At 34.0% G+C, this 14,348-nt stretch overlaps 1 protein-coding gene across 1 annotated transcript; it reads right to left on the bottom strand.

The window, feature by feature from the left end:
• Positions 1-213: 213 nt before the first annotated feature.
• LOC141817627 (V-type proton ATPase subunit a1-like) lies at positions 214-9,673 on the bottom strand. The gene is made up of 11 exons (XM_074705274.1): positions 9,389-9,673; positions 7,678-7,722; positions 5,565-5,687; positions 5,364-5,471; positions 3,335-3,442; positions 3,085-3,258; positions 2,718-2,855; positions 1,814-1,921; positions 1,560-1,667; positions 1,283-1,431; positions 214-649 (listed from the first exon to the last, which is right to left on the bottom strand). The coding sequence occupies exons 1-11, from the start codon at positions 9,527-9,529 to the stop codon at positions 412-414; spliced, it is 1,440 nt and encodes a 479-aa protein (XP_074561375.1). The 5' UTR covers positions 9,530-9,673; the 3' UTR covers positions 214-411.
• Between the last annotated feature and the right edge of the window lie 4,675 nt (positions 9,674-14,348).

The following is a 14,348-nucleotide window of genomic DNA, read 5'->3' as shown; positions in this document are numbered from 1 at the left end:
GCAAATTCTATCTACCAATAATCGAAAAAATGCAATAATTTCTCAAAATTCTTAAGGAAGCAGGCTCATAATCTAGATTTCAGTTTCTTAAACACGGGATGGAACAACTCAGAGCCAAACTGTATTAGATAATTAGACCATCCTAATATGGCTCTAAGCAATTACATCATAATAGAGAAAGCTGAAACGTTCACCCATCCATTTATAAAATTGACAATTTATAGCATCTTATGATATGAAATATCAAAGGATTGCAAATTTAGTATGTTCTCATGCAGAATACATAGGACATGTAGGCACAAATTCCTATTCTATAGGGAATATGAGAAACTAACTTCCAAGGAAGAGTGAAGATGCATTACAAAAGATTCAAAAACAAAGCATTTCACAAGGTAAAGACCATGTTTGACTTCAGTAGCATTTAACTTGGAAACCCTTGACAAATTTGTAGTCAAGAACATAGAAAGAAATTCTCAAAAAGTTGAAGGCAACAACCTGAGATCCTAGCTTTTTCTCATGCAGGATAAGAACCAGTGATCCCAACAGCAAGCACAAACCGTGACCCCAGTCACCAAACATCACAGCGAATAAAAATGGAAAGGTAATGACTGCATAAACAGCAGGATTTGCTTCTTGGAATCTAGCTACACTGTGTATGAACAAGAAACATTATCATAAATATGAAATTACTGAAATGTGATTTCAAATTTATTAAGAAATATTCTTCAACTTGTTAGTTAATTCTTGTGAAATCTCTTCACAGAGGACCAGTAGTCAATTATTTTCAAGCTTGTTTCCTTTTCATTGCCTGAGAAAGATTTTTAATAATTATAGAATCCATTCAAAATAATCTTCCATGATATTTCTCATTAGGTGATGGCACTATTTTGATCAAAAACTGACTTGAAATATACTCTTAGCATTGAAAGCTTTCATGGTAATGTTTCAAAAATAGCCATACTTGTTGCAACCACACCAAAGTACATTAGCATCCTATTCAAATAGTTGTAGGAATTGAAATTTTCTATGGACAAACTAACAGGATAAACAATGATGAAGGTATTCTAGCTCAATAAGTTTAGGAAGGAAACATAAATGATGTCTTAAAGACAGATGGCACTGTCACTGGATGAAATTCATGCAATCATCATCAAGATGACATTGTCACTGGCTGAAATTCTTGCAATCATCGTCCATTCAACATGATTGGTGATTTGCCCATATTCCATATCAAGTTAATTACCAAAAGCCAAAATGAGAAATTAATAAAGCAAGGACAAACCCATATGCATCCACAATTTCCTGAAACGCATTTGTGAACCGATTTGTTCTGAAGTATGTTGGTGGAGATTCAGAAGAATCCATATCATGAAATATTATCCCCACTTGAGAATTGCTATGAATTGTTGCATGATGCAAAGCCTCCTTGATCTGTGGCATCAAAAGATCATTTAAAATAATTATAAATAATCATTATATTAACTATCCTGCCATGACGTAAACACCTTTATATACTATAATTTCACCTAAGATAATAATACAACGAATTAATTTATCACCTGTGGTTTAGCAAATGTTGGGCACCATCCTTCTCCAACAAGGCACTTTTTTGTGACATCAAAGTTAAGCATATTCAATGTGTCATACACAGCTTTTTCTTTTTTCACCTAAAATTAGAATGAAATCAATAGTGCACATATTGTCCATATGAAATTAGTAAATGTGTACATGTATTGCTGGAAAAAATTTCACCAATAAGACTGATATTCAAATTAAACTAGTAGAAAGAGGAGCAGATAGTAACTAGTTATACCATAATAGTCCAGTTCCAGAGTTGAGAACCAAATGAAGCCAACGCCTTATTTCTATGGCGCATTCCAGCATCTAATGTTGCTTCTAATTCAGAGAGGCGCAATGAAACCTAGATGAGCATAATGAAACACAATACATAATTAGTTATTATAGATTTCTTATGGATCACAGCAATGATGTGAACTCCTCACTCCTCTGCTTCAACCACAAACATAGTGACAAGTTCCCCCAAAACCCACACTGCTAAATGACTTACCTGCAGATACAAAATGTTCTTATAATATAGCAAAAACGGGTGTGTTAAGAAGTGTGATGGCATCTATTATAAGACTACCAACCAACTAGAAAAGCTAAGCTTTTGAGAGAAGGGCAGAATACGGACATGAATAATTTAATTAAAACATCAACCAATGTATTTATAACAATATAATACATCATTCTCCACTATTTTAAAACTCTTTCATAAATGTGTGAATCCTCAAAAAAATTATCTAACACTTGACTCTTCAAAATAACTTCACAACAATGTTAGTTTAAGAGAATGAGAAGATCAAAGGCTTAAAACTTACCACCATCTCAGAAGATTACTAAGTATCAGATAGATAATGCATAACCTAAAGTTTCTTCACGGAGAAGAACAAAAGGGAAAATTCATTTCAGAGAATATTGATATGCCATGGTAGAGAGAACAAGCAGAAGATAATCATAAATTAGTTCATAATTGTAGAACATCTGCTAACTCATATAATACTCCCAATAAACTTCAGAATAAAATCTTAGTCACTGCAAAAGAGGTAATAACTGAATGTGAAAATTCTTGTGCACATACTGAAGTCTAAATGATCAGTTAAAGAGTCTTAAGACACAATGGCATCACATGATGAACTGAGTAGGAAACAGAATACCTCATGAGTCAGTTGCTTCTGTTTGTTGTTCTCTTCTGGTACAGGATAGCAACTTGCCCCAAAAGCTTGACAGATTTTCAGTATTTTGCTCTTAGCCTGCTCTCCAGAGAAGAAAACTACAAATACTGTCTTGTGTACCTACACAATATGAGCACAAAGATACTGGATGTCATTAAAATAAAAAAATTCCAACATGTAACATAAAGCACAGCTAAAAAGAGGTATCGGGAAAAGGAAATTGAGCTTAAGGTTATTAGTTTTCTTTGTCAGGAAATTTTAAAATGTTCTGAAATCCTTAAGAAGATAAATGGTATCAAGAATAAATATGGCTTACGCTAGAAAATAAGTGAGGGAAGGATACTCTTACCATTTCACCAGACACTGGATCCATGACCTGCTCCTCTGCAGGTGCTTGATTGAAGAACATATTACCCCGGGTGGCCCGGAAGAGCATCCTCTCAAATGTTAGCTCTTTTGACTTGCATATAATCCCACTGATGAATCTCAAGCCAGCCATGTTTGAAGGTTCGGGCTGAATAGACTTTTAATGGTATTCTCGTTTCAGTAACCAAATGACTAAACAACATACTACAGTTAACAAGGAGAGGCAAAAACACCTGCTCAAGCAAAGATAACCCCTCATCTTTCATAGAGTAGTTGTTTTCGACTAACTCAGTCTCTGCCATAACTGCATGATTTTGAGCTGAGCCAAGAAATCTACCTGCCTGGAATAAAACATAAGTGCAGATCCACTGAAGCAACCTATAATAAATATGGAAATGCCTCAAAGAATGCATTTCCATAGTGTCAATAAATGCAAGAAACAGTATAAGAGGAATTCCCTTTATGTTCAAAGAATATAGTTGACAACTTGAAAGCCCACAGACTGTGTAGTTCTTTTTTTTTTTTTTTTTTTGAAGATTGTTTTACATGATCATAAGAAAGTCATCAAATGTGATTTCTCCTATTTGTACTGGGATACTTCATACTTCAATAAACCTGTATCACTAAACCTAAATCTTTTAGTAATTGGTTAATTGCATGACCAGAAGCAATTCCATATGCATTAACTTTGACCTAATTTTGATATGGAAGGATTTTTTATCATACCAAGAGATCCAATAGGAAATATAACCAAAACTTGTTTTGTTATGATTCATAAGATTTTATGGATCTATAATCTATTTATTTGGAAAAATTAGTGTGAGGAGTAGAAATAATTTTTTCTATTTTAACATGGACAACATCTTTGGTATACCACAACAGATAAAGTATTCACTAAGACATAATTTGTGAGAGTTTATTTGGCTGATCGAAATTATGAGCAATTTGATGGTTGATAACTTGATTTACACATTAATGAAAATGTATTCAAGAAAATATTGAATTTTATATTGTTTTATATTTAAAATTAGATGATGTACATTTGAGTTACATTACATATATATTGATATTAACATAAAGTGAAGTACTTAATTTTGTGTTATTGATACTAATATGTAAATAATAAGAAATAAAAATATTCATTATTTTTTTTAGATTATGGGTTGGAGTGTTGACCTGTTAGGAAACATTAACAACACAAACAATAAGTAAATGTAGTAAAGATGAAAATTTTTAGGTGGATCAAAATATTAACATTTGAGAACAATTAGGTGTATCCCCAATGGATGATAAAATAAGAGAAATAGGTTTAGATGATATAGATATATTCAAAGACATTGAATACAAATCTAATGGAACCAAAGGTGTATGGAGTAGAGGAAAACCAAAAATATTAGACAATGTAATAAAAATGATTTTTAAGTAATTGAATACAGCTATATATAGTGTGTGGAAACAATACAAAATACAAGTTGACACTTGCATAACCATATCGACTTATTTTTTTATGAATTTACACTTTATACATTCATGTAAACAGCTTAGAAAGGATGATATTTGAAAATGGGAAATAAGATTATGTTCATATTGTTAGGTCAAAATTTCTCTATCCTAATGGCATGCAAGGTATACATAGTCAAGTAACAGATAATTAAAGAATCTCTTCCTAAATTGATCTTTCTTATAACTTTTCTTTCTAAACCATGCATGTTTGTTAGGCTCAAAGTTATTATTATATTTTTCTCGCTCTTTTTTTTTTGAATTTCGTATCAAATTTGTACTGTTTGAATCAGGAACAGTGATGGCCATACCGAGCAGTACAGGCAAAAATATCAAGCATTCTCAGCAAATATATTTTTTTAACACATTTTATAGTTTTCTCATAGATTATAAATGTGAACAGTGGAAGATATAAATATAAAATAAATTATTCTTATGCTTAGGCTACCATCCGTATTTTAGCCACCCAAACTCATGGATAAATACATCTAAAGATGTGCATTGTGCAGGGCTATAAATCTACAAGTCAATATGAAGACGAAATAAATATAGGCTCTGGGAGGAAAAAATCAATAAGAATACTTAAATTTTCACAGATAAATTAGATGTTACAGACAAATTTCAAGCACAAAATGAACATTTAGGACTTTGCAAACGGGGTTAGGAAAGAAAATAGTTAAACCCAGTTTCTATTTCATGAATCATCAGTAATAAATTAAGATATTCTTGCGCCAAAATACATGAAAGTAACTAGAAAATTACCTTTAATAACACCAACTTAAATTCAAGGAGCTCATTATATGTTTGTTGCAATTTCTCACTGTTTCTATTCATTTCTAGAAGTTCAACCTCATGTTCGCTCAATCTTATCTAAACCAAGAGAATATAGATGTTATTAGTAACATTATGATTGTGAAAAACAAAAGATGACAAGACAATAATTTACTGAGAAAAGCAACATACCTCTAGTTGCTCCAAGTCAATCACTTCTTCTGAAGCAGAATCTGGATAAGTTGTAATGCAAGCCTTGCTTATCTGATCAGCAAAAAACCTTAATTTTCTTGACATCTCGCCGCACCTCTTTACCTTCCAGAGTAGAAGAAAATTAATATCAGAATATAATGATTGATCCAGATGCACAAAGGCACAACCTACTATAGCCTAAAGTAGTAAGAAACTGAAGCAAAAGTATCAAAAACAATAATAAGATGGTAAATGGAGAAAATAACCATCAGATATTCAGCACAGCACAGAAAACTTAGCTGTATTTCCTACAGTAGGACTGACAAAAAGGAAATGAACTTGTTGATTTTGTCCAAGGAAATGGTAGGACAAAAGGAAGCAGCTATTAAATGTTTCCCTGGTACATAAACGGACCTCTTCCAGACAAATTGGGTAGAAACAATATTGTGCACAATTTTGAAAGGAAAATCTCGTCAAAATAGCAATTATTGTTTTTTGAAAGCTATTAAATTAATCAATATTTAATAATAATCAAATTTCTAAATTAACTTTCCTACCCTCTTTCCTTCCTTCCAATGGGATTACAAACTAGGAAAATCATTCCCTATCCATTCCCTCTAATTGTTTTCCTCAGCTCCTTTCAAACCCTAGTTATTTGCCTCCTTGTAGGAAACTGTCCTTTAGATTGCAAAATTCAAACTGATCATTTGGATGACATGTTTAAGTTTATGTTTCCCAATGTACCATTCTATTAAGAAGGATGAAAAGATACACAAACCTCCAAGAGAAGTAGAAATCACATACATACTGTACACAATATTGAAGTGCATCAATCATTTGCACATTGTAATTGCATCTGTAAATCACTGTATGGAGTTCTAATAGATGCAAAGTGTGAAGTATCTGACAGATGCAAGGTGGGGACTATGTGAAACTTGCAACATGATGTATTAAGGTGCTGACAAGGTCACGACACAGCAGGCAGCAAGGTTATTAAGGTACCTCTTTGGTTAGGTAGAGTATGATATGACACCCAAAGGGAAATAGACGTGTAATTGTCTTGGAACTAAATCATCCTATTTTAATATAATAGTTTAGTTACCTTTTAAATGTTGTTATTCCAGCAATGAACAGTGTTGTCAAAATTTTAGTCTATAAAATGCAACAGTACTATATCATGACTTTAAGTGTTGCCATACCAAACGTGAGTTTTTAAAATAAGGAAGAACAAAGGTCTTCCAGGCAAGTAACTAAGATAGATGAAGCAGAAAGCTGGAAAGTTGATAGAAATAACAAATAATGTCTAGATCAACTAAGAAAACCTTACTTAGAGTCTGTAGACTTCTATGGCCCAACACCTATTTACCTCTAAGAATTAGAATATTGACTATGACAGGTTATTCTTCTGTTTAACCTTGTATTAAAGTTCAAAAAATCATTCTATGTTCACCATTTCTGATCCTATTCTAAGCCATTTCAACTGTTTATCTGGATCAATGCCAAAAATGTCATATGCTTGTGTGCCTGACTCATCATGTGAATGACGGCAATAGATCTCCAAGTGCTGACATTACAATCCTGCCAACTCGTAACTAAACCAAGTGAATAGTCCAGAACTGTAGGTAACTAGTCAGCTAGTCTTAGGGCATCTAACAACATTACATTTATTTTAATATTTCAAACATAACATAATAGGAGATTGATTATATTCTTAACAAATCGGAAATAACCTTTGTTTCATACTACCATCTTGATACAAAATCTCATGTTATGAAAAATAATAATAATATAATGATTTGTTTAGATTGAACTCAGTATCGTGCTATTATATCTTATTATTCACATTCAATAAGGCGAAGACATAATCTTTCTTCTTTTTTCAAATAAAAAATCATTGGTTCTAAACGTGAGGGAATGTTAGATGTTTGGTAATTTTTCCTTTGATTAGGATGAAAGATGGGATTGAAGCGGCTATTCCCATACATATTATGCACGCCATACTTTTACTTAGTCTGATATCACTTGCAAGTCACCAACAGTTCAGTTCAGCTCCTATGAAATCCAGGGTAGTTAGATTAAAAGAAACCTAAAAGAAGTCTAATTAAGTATATACCTGATTAACAAATGTTCGCTGAAAAGGACTCTTCTCTTCATTCAACTGCACAGAAAAGAGAGGAATGTTAGTTGAATTATGCAAATAGAGGTTGCAACATTCAGGACTATCTATTAGCAAGATAATATGAGAATTGGACAATGCTTCAAAAGGTCACTGGATCCATAACTTACATAAGGTTGTTTGCAATGCTAAGGCGATCCAATTGAGTAAAATGACCACTGATGTTGATAGACACATCAACTTAGGTTAATATGTATGACTTAAGTAAAAAAATGCAAAGTCTCATGGAGTATGTTAAGCAGTACTTGCAATGCCAAATGCCACACAAGAACATATTTTGGCATACAACTGTCAACACGACATAATATGAAACAGGAAAAATTACACCCTTTTGTAATAAGTGTCACCATCATAGCAAGTGAGAATGTGAGAATAACCTAAAATTTTGATGTTTGTAAAATTCAACAAATCAAGTTGAGTTAACCTAAAGTTAAGAAATGATTTGTCAAAAAGGATATCTTTCCCTACTTTGAACTGCATGGAAGATCAAGCTCAATGTCAGGCTCTCATATATGACTCATTAGAGTTTGAAACTAAAAAATTCTTATTAATTTCGAATTTATTTTTAAATATTTGAAAAAAGGGTATGCTTTATTTTTAAATTAATCTAATTGGTGCTAGACCAGTTATTTGTTTGATCCATGATTAAGATTGATCCAGATAGAGCCACTGATCACCAAGACTCAGTCAAGGAATCCATGTGCCAAGTCTTAGACTTTATGCACAACTATGATTGATTGTTATTGGTCATAATACTTGGCGAACATACCTTATTGGTAATGTCCAACCTTGCTTCGCCTAGGCCACAGAATTTTTCTCTTCTATTTAAGAAAGGTGGATCATTCTGTCAAGTTCTAACCTTGGGACCAATATTGGTCGCCTTTAGATTCTTATAATGGACCAAACCCACCTTTGCCTATGTTGAACTACAAAGAAGATGTAGCTCGATTTCAATTTATCATATATGAATAATGGACATGAGTATGAAGAGAAATCAGGTTTGACCACCAACTCATAAACAAATAAATGTTCATGAGCATAAGTATCAGTCATGTTAGAAGATGTGAGAGAAATGTTACTCAACTACGTTGATAGGGAGATAGCTTCTTATCAGACAAAAGTATATCAAGTCATATTATATGTTATCGCAGATCTGCAATGAAAACAGGAGCGGACATGATTATACTACTGATCGCTTCATGATGTTAAAATAGGAATTAGGAACTCTGCTCATAAGTCTTCCACATTCTTAAGAACATAAAACCATCAGAAGTTGTAAAAGGTAAAAATAGAATAATCAAGTGAAAGTAAATGCTCCATACATTAACTGCATCAAAATTTTAGAACAAACAAAATACGAGACCCCAAACTGATCACACTCGACTATTGAACAATCTCCGATATATGCGTTTGCAATCTGACAACTAATGATTCGTCGAGATTCAGTTGCATGAGAATTGTTTCCCCTTTTCTAGTCGAGTTAGTCGTGTGGGGAATCTGTGGTGGAAATATATAATATTCAGTACCAAACGCATCAGTGCAAGAATAAATTTCAAACGAAAAGTCCAGTCGAAACAATAGGATATAAGGATGAACGCAAATGCATCAGCTAGATTCAGGGATCAGATCTGGAAGTTTGGCTACTCACGTCTTTGAATTGGAGGAGGCCGAGCTCGCCGAGGTAGGAGACGGCGCGGTGAGCGGATTCGACGGGCATGATGAGCTGCACGAGGCTCATGTTTTCGGATCGAAGGTGATCCATCGGCGGCAAATCGTCGAAGAATTTCATCGCAGCTCGAACCGATCGAATCTATGCAGCCACAAGAAGGAATGCGGAGGAGATCGAGCAAGCAAGCGCGTCAGATCTGGGACGATGAGTTCCTCTTCCGCTCTCGCCCCATGCGATTCGCAACCGCCATTTGTCGTGGAAGGTTCCGAGCGCGTTCGAAGGTCAAGGAGAGCGGTGTTCCAAGTTGGGGAAGGAAATAAGAACCCAAAAACGCCCTTCAAGATTGGAGAAATGGCGAACATATCCACACAAAGAATACATAGAATTATGTGAAGACGGGTAGGATTGCCGAAATTCGTAGGTCGAAGGGACCATTGGAAGTCCGATAGCCCGAATCCGTTAAGTAAATTGGTTGTGATCAAGATAATTCTCTCTTTTAATTGGTTGCCGTTGAATATAATTAAATATAAATATAAATGGAAAAAAGACAATATAATTTATTTTTCATTTTATTCATTTTAGTTGAATGGTTTTTCTCCTTATTTACATCCCAAGATAAAGAATCAAGTAAAACATTTTGTACCTTTTATGATTAAATAGATTAGATATCCTTTTCATTTTCAATTCAATAACGGTTTAAATTCACTTTAAAATGAACAATTAAGAATTAATTTTTTCCTTTTAAAAATATTTGTTTTAATCACTATATGACATAAGGATAAATTATATATATGATAAAAATCAAATGATCGATGCTCATCATTTACATTTTGATAAACATGTCATTTTTAATTAAAGTCAAATGAATAATCCATTTGATTTGAACTACTTGAAATGCACTTACAATTCCTAATCATTCGACTGTGTAGAAACTAGTTGCTAGCTTTTGTATGTTGTAAAAGAATGATAATATAGTTAAAATAATATGTTAATAAGTAAAATAAATATTGGGGACTCCATAACACTCATTATATTTTAAATGAATATTATCTGATCACGATTGACTAGGTAGAGACTAACAACTAACTTCTACATGACTTAATGATCAAATATTGTAAGAGTAATTTAGACCGTTCAAGTCAAATGAGGTGTCCATTTAATTTTAATTAGAAATGGGATGTTGATTTGACGTCATCTTGATTTTTGTCCTTGTATATAGATACCCCCTCTAATTTATTGTGAAGGTTACTGCTATAGCAAAAGGTGAAATCCGCAACCTCAACGGTCTCACACGGTCGGTCCCACGACTATTTGTGAAGAGATAAATCGGGAAGTTGCAGTTAGCAACTACAGGGAAGGGAATTACCTTTACTTCGCTAAAATTTGATTCTTACTCATTGCAGCAAGTATGTCCCGTAGTAATCAACTCATCCATGCTCTAGGGGCATTGTGAAGGTTACTACACATATTACAAGTATGTGATTCAAGGAGATGAAATTAAAAAAGTAATGTTACCATTATCTCCAATATAATATCATTACATGGTATCGAAGGAACTCACGCAGAGTGACATCGTGATTGAGATTTTTTTTTTTTGCAAGGGTCAAATCTTGGCAAAGCTGAGGTAATGCCTTCCCCCGTATTGAGCAACTATAGCTTCTCGATTTACTTCCTCATAGATGATCATGGAATTGACTGTGTGAGACCGCTCACAAGCGATTGCATTTTGCTGAAGTGATTGAGATTTTTAGGATCTTAGAATGCTATATCTAGAGTCTCATAGAGAGTGAAATAATTAGCATAGTAGTTGCATAACTTCGAGGAACACTATGTTAGAGTTAGGTTTAATTATATTATTTTGATGGGCTAACACTAAGGTTTAAATATTTTATATGATTTTATATGTGCATGGACTTAAATAATTTTTTTTTATAATCTAGATGCCCAACTTTTGAGATCCAACTAATCAGAGGTGGACGGCCAGACCCCATAGACCACCCACAAGGCAAATCCAGAAGCATGCACAACTCCTCGCCCAATAGCCAATGTTCTAAATTTTTCATCTCACTAGAGGAAAATATCGTACAGTACATCCTACAAGGACTCAAATAATGAACATAGAACAAGAGGTTTATTGCCTTGGAGATGAGGCTCAATTAAAAAATGATGGAAATTTTAATTGCTTAATAACCTACAAGTGATAGGGCTTTAAATAGGGTTGTAAATAAATCAAACATTTGTAAATAAGTTTGGTGTTCGGCTTGGTAAGAGTTTATTTATATTCATTTAATACACACAAGATCAATTAAATAAACAAGCTTGAAAAACTCGTTAAACTAAACAAACAAGCTTGAACATATGTTCAACTCGTTAACGTTAGTGAATAATATTCATGAACAATGTTCACGAATAATATTTTTGAACTATGAACATCAATAAAACTCTTATCAACATGCTAAATAAACAAAAAACTTTCAAAATAAATAAATAAATTTATATTATCAAATTCAATAACCAATCAAATAAGTTTAAAATGTAAAAGTTTCAAATAATCAAACAAGTTTGAATTGAGAGCTTAATAATATCTAAATGAATCAAGCTCGAACCAAGCTCAAGTCAAGTTCAAACAAACTCAAGCTCATAAAAAAGATTACAAGTCAAACTAGAATAATCATTTCAACACTTTGATTCATTTTTGGTTCAATTTGATTTTGACTTAATTACTTTATCAAACAAGTTTGAATACTATAAAACTTAACTCGACTTAACTCATTTACAACCCTAGCTTTAAAATAACCCAAAAGACTAGGAGCATGCAACATTGAGTGATTCTTATTGCAATTGAAGATAATGTGAAACATTTAATGACACGGAACTTAGTGGCTCCTTTTATAGTCTCCCAAAAAGGTGGTCCCAACTGCGATGCAGTGCAGGACTTTGGACAACATCATCATAATGGTGTGTGATATGCGAGTAATCTAGGGCTTAATTGTGAAGTCTTCACCCAAGGATTAACCTTCTAAGTCATATATTGTTTATCAATCGTCTCAAGTCATATGGTGACATATAAGCGATCATCAGGATGGGTTTCTCATGACCCAGCCTAATCGCACCTAGTTTGAACATTAAAATAACCTAATAGGGGTTGGTCGTGTCAGGCCTAAATTGACTTAGTCTACGAATTTGGCTATACACGTTACAGATGGTGTATAATAAAGAATTTAACATATTTTTAAATCTGATGTAGGATGAATTAGCTAACGTTAAAGAAGCGATTTTAGCCGACTTGACATAAATATTCATTATTTTATTGCTTAGTTTATTTGATTTTTGTAAAGGTTCTTCAAGTGAAAAATAGTGGCATGAAGTTATATGCATGGAAGGAAAGAAGAAAGTTATTATTGTAAATTTCAGCGAGAGGTGCATTGATTATTGGTGCAAAACTCTGGTCTAACTCAAATTGAATAATATGGTGAGATATTTGAGCAATAGGGTGAGTATGTGCAATTTACAAATAATATGATAGTTGATTGAGTGAGACGTCAAGTTAAGTCGAAATTGATCGAATACTTGATGATGGAAAAGTCTAACTAAGAGTTAGCAAGAGAAAAATCCAAGTGAATCATAATTGATCGAACACTTGATGATCGAAAAAATCCAAATGAGTCACGGTTGACCGGACACTTAGTTATCAAAAATTTAAGTAAGTTACAATTAATCAGACACTTGACATACACAAAAAAAATCCAAGTGTGTTACGAGTTGATTGGATATTTTATGATTGAAAATTTAACATAGAATTAGCATGACGCAAGAAGTACAAGTGGGTTATGGAGGACCAAACATTTGGCAATGAGGGAAGACCTAACAGGATATGATTGATCAGATGTTAGACATGAGACAAAAAGTCCAAACAGGCCAAGGAAAATCGAATGTTTAGCAAATGACAAAGTCCCGACAAGTAAGGATGTTGGGCAACAAAATTAATCGGATGCTAAGCAAAGGAAGTCATGTAGGTTGAAGTCAATCGGATATGAAGCAAGATGAAAATTCAACCTTGGTAACACTGAAATAACAGTATTAGTTGATTAATATGGTGTATTGATCGATCGATGGACTCTAAATTCTGAAATCAAGATTTTTGGTATTTTTAGGGTTTGCTACAGTAACTTCAGAGTTTGCTATAATATTGAAATTTAGTGTTTCTGCTATAGTACCAGTCGATCGATGAGTTTCATTAATCAATTGTTAGCACTATAGTAGCAAATATAATGTTGCAAAATTGACTGTTCAGTTCGACTGTTGAGGTATTAATCAATTGCTAGGGTTTAGTAGTCGACTAATGACACTATAGCAAAAAACAAAAGATTTAAAAATCGACTGAAAACTTGAACGATCGCTTATCAGACGATTAATTATAAGGTTTAGTAGTCGACTAATATGATGGTCAAACTGAGTTGATAATAAAAGTTATTCTGCAAGTGTAGCAATCACTTGGCTACCAGGATTCATAAACTCTAGTACTTATCCTGGAGGTCTAGAGTTCGAATCCTGGGGGAGGCAAAAATCCACTAGCCAGGGGTGGAAAGTCCTAGTGAGTAACGACACGGCCGAGGGTCGTCGATTGACGACATAGGGGTCGCCAAGGGGGCCGCTAGTTGGGCCGCCCAAGGGACCGCCGATTGGGCCGCTAGTTGGGCCGCCCAAGGGGCCGAGGGGCCGGGTCGTTACAATAAAGATTCATAAACTCTAGTACTTATCCTGGAGGTCTAGAGTTCGAATCCTGGGGGAGGCAAAAAATCCACTGGCCAGGGGTGGAAAGTCCTAGTGAGTAACGACACGGCCGAGGGTCGTCAATTGACGACATAGGGGTCGCCAAGGGGGACGCTAGTTGGGCCGCCCAAGGGACCGCCGATTGGGCCGCCAATTGGGCCGCTAG

The sequence above is a fragment of the Curcuma longa genome, unplaced genomic scaffold (assembly GCF_044706935.1).
Source record: "Curcuma longa cultivar G26 ecotype Majalengka, Jawa Barat unplaced genomic scaffold, ITB_CL_G26_1.1 contig_21292, whole genome shotgun sequence".
Taxonomy (NCBI): domain Eukaryota; kingdom Viridiplantae; phylum Streptophyta; class Magnoliopsida; order Zingiberales; family Zingiberaceae; genus Curcuma; species Curcuma longa.
Note: the sequence above shows the minus strand (reverse complement) of the source record. Positions and strands in the feature narration are given on the sequence as shown.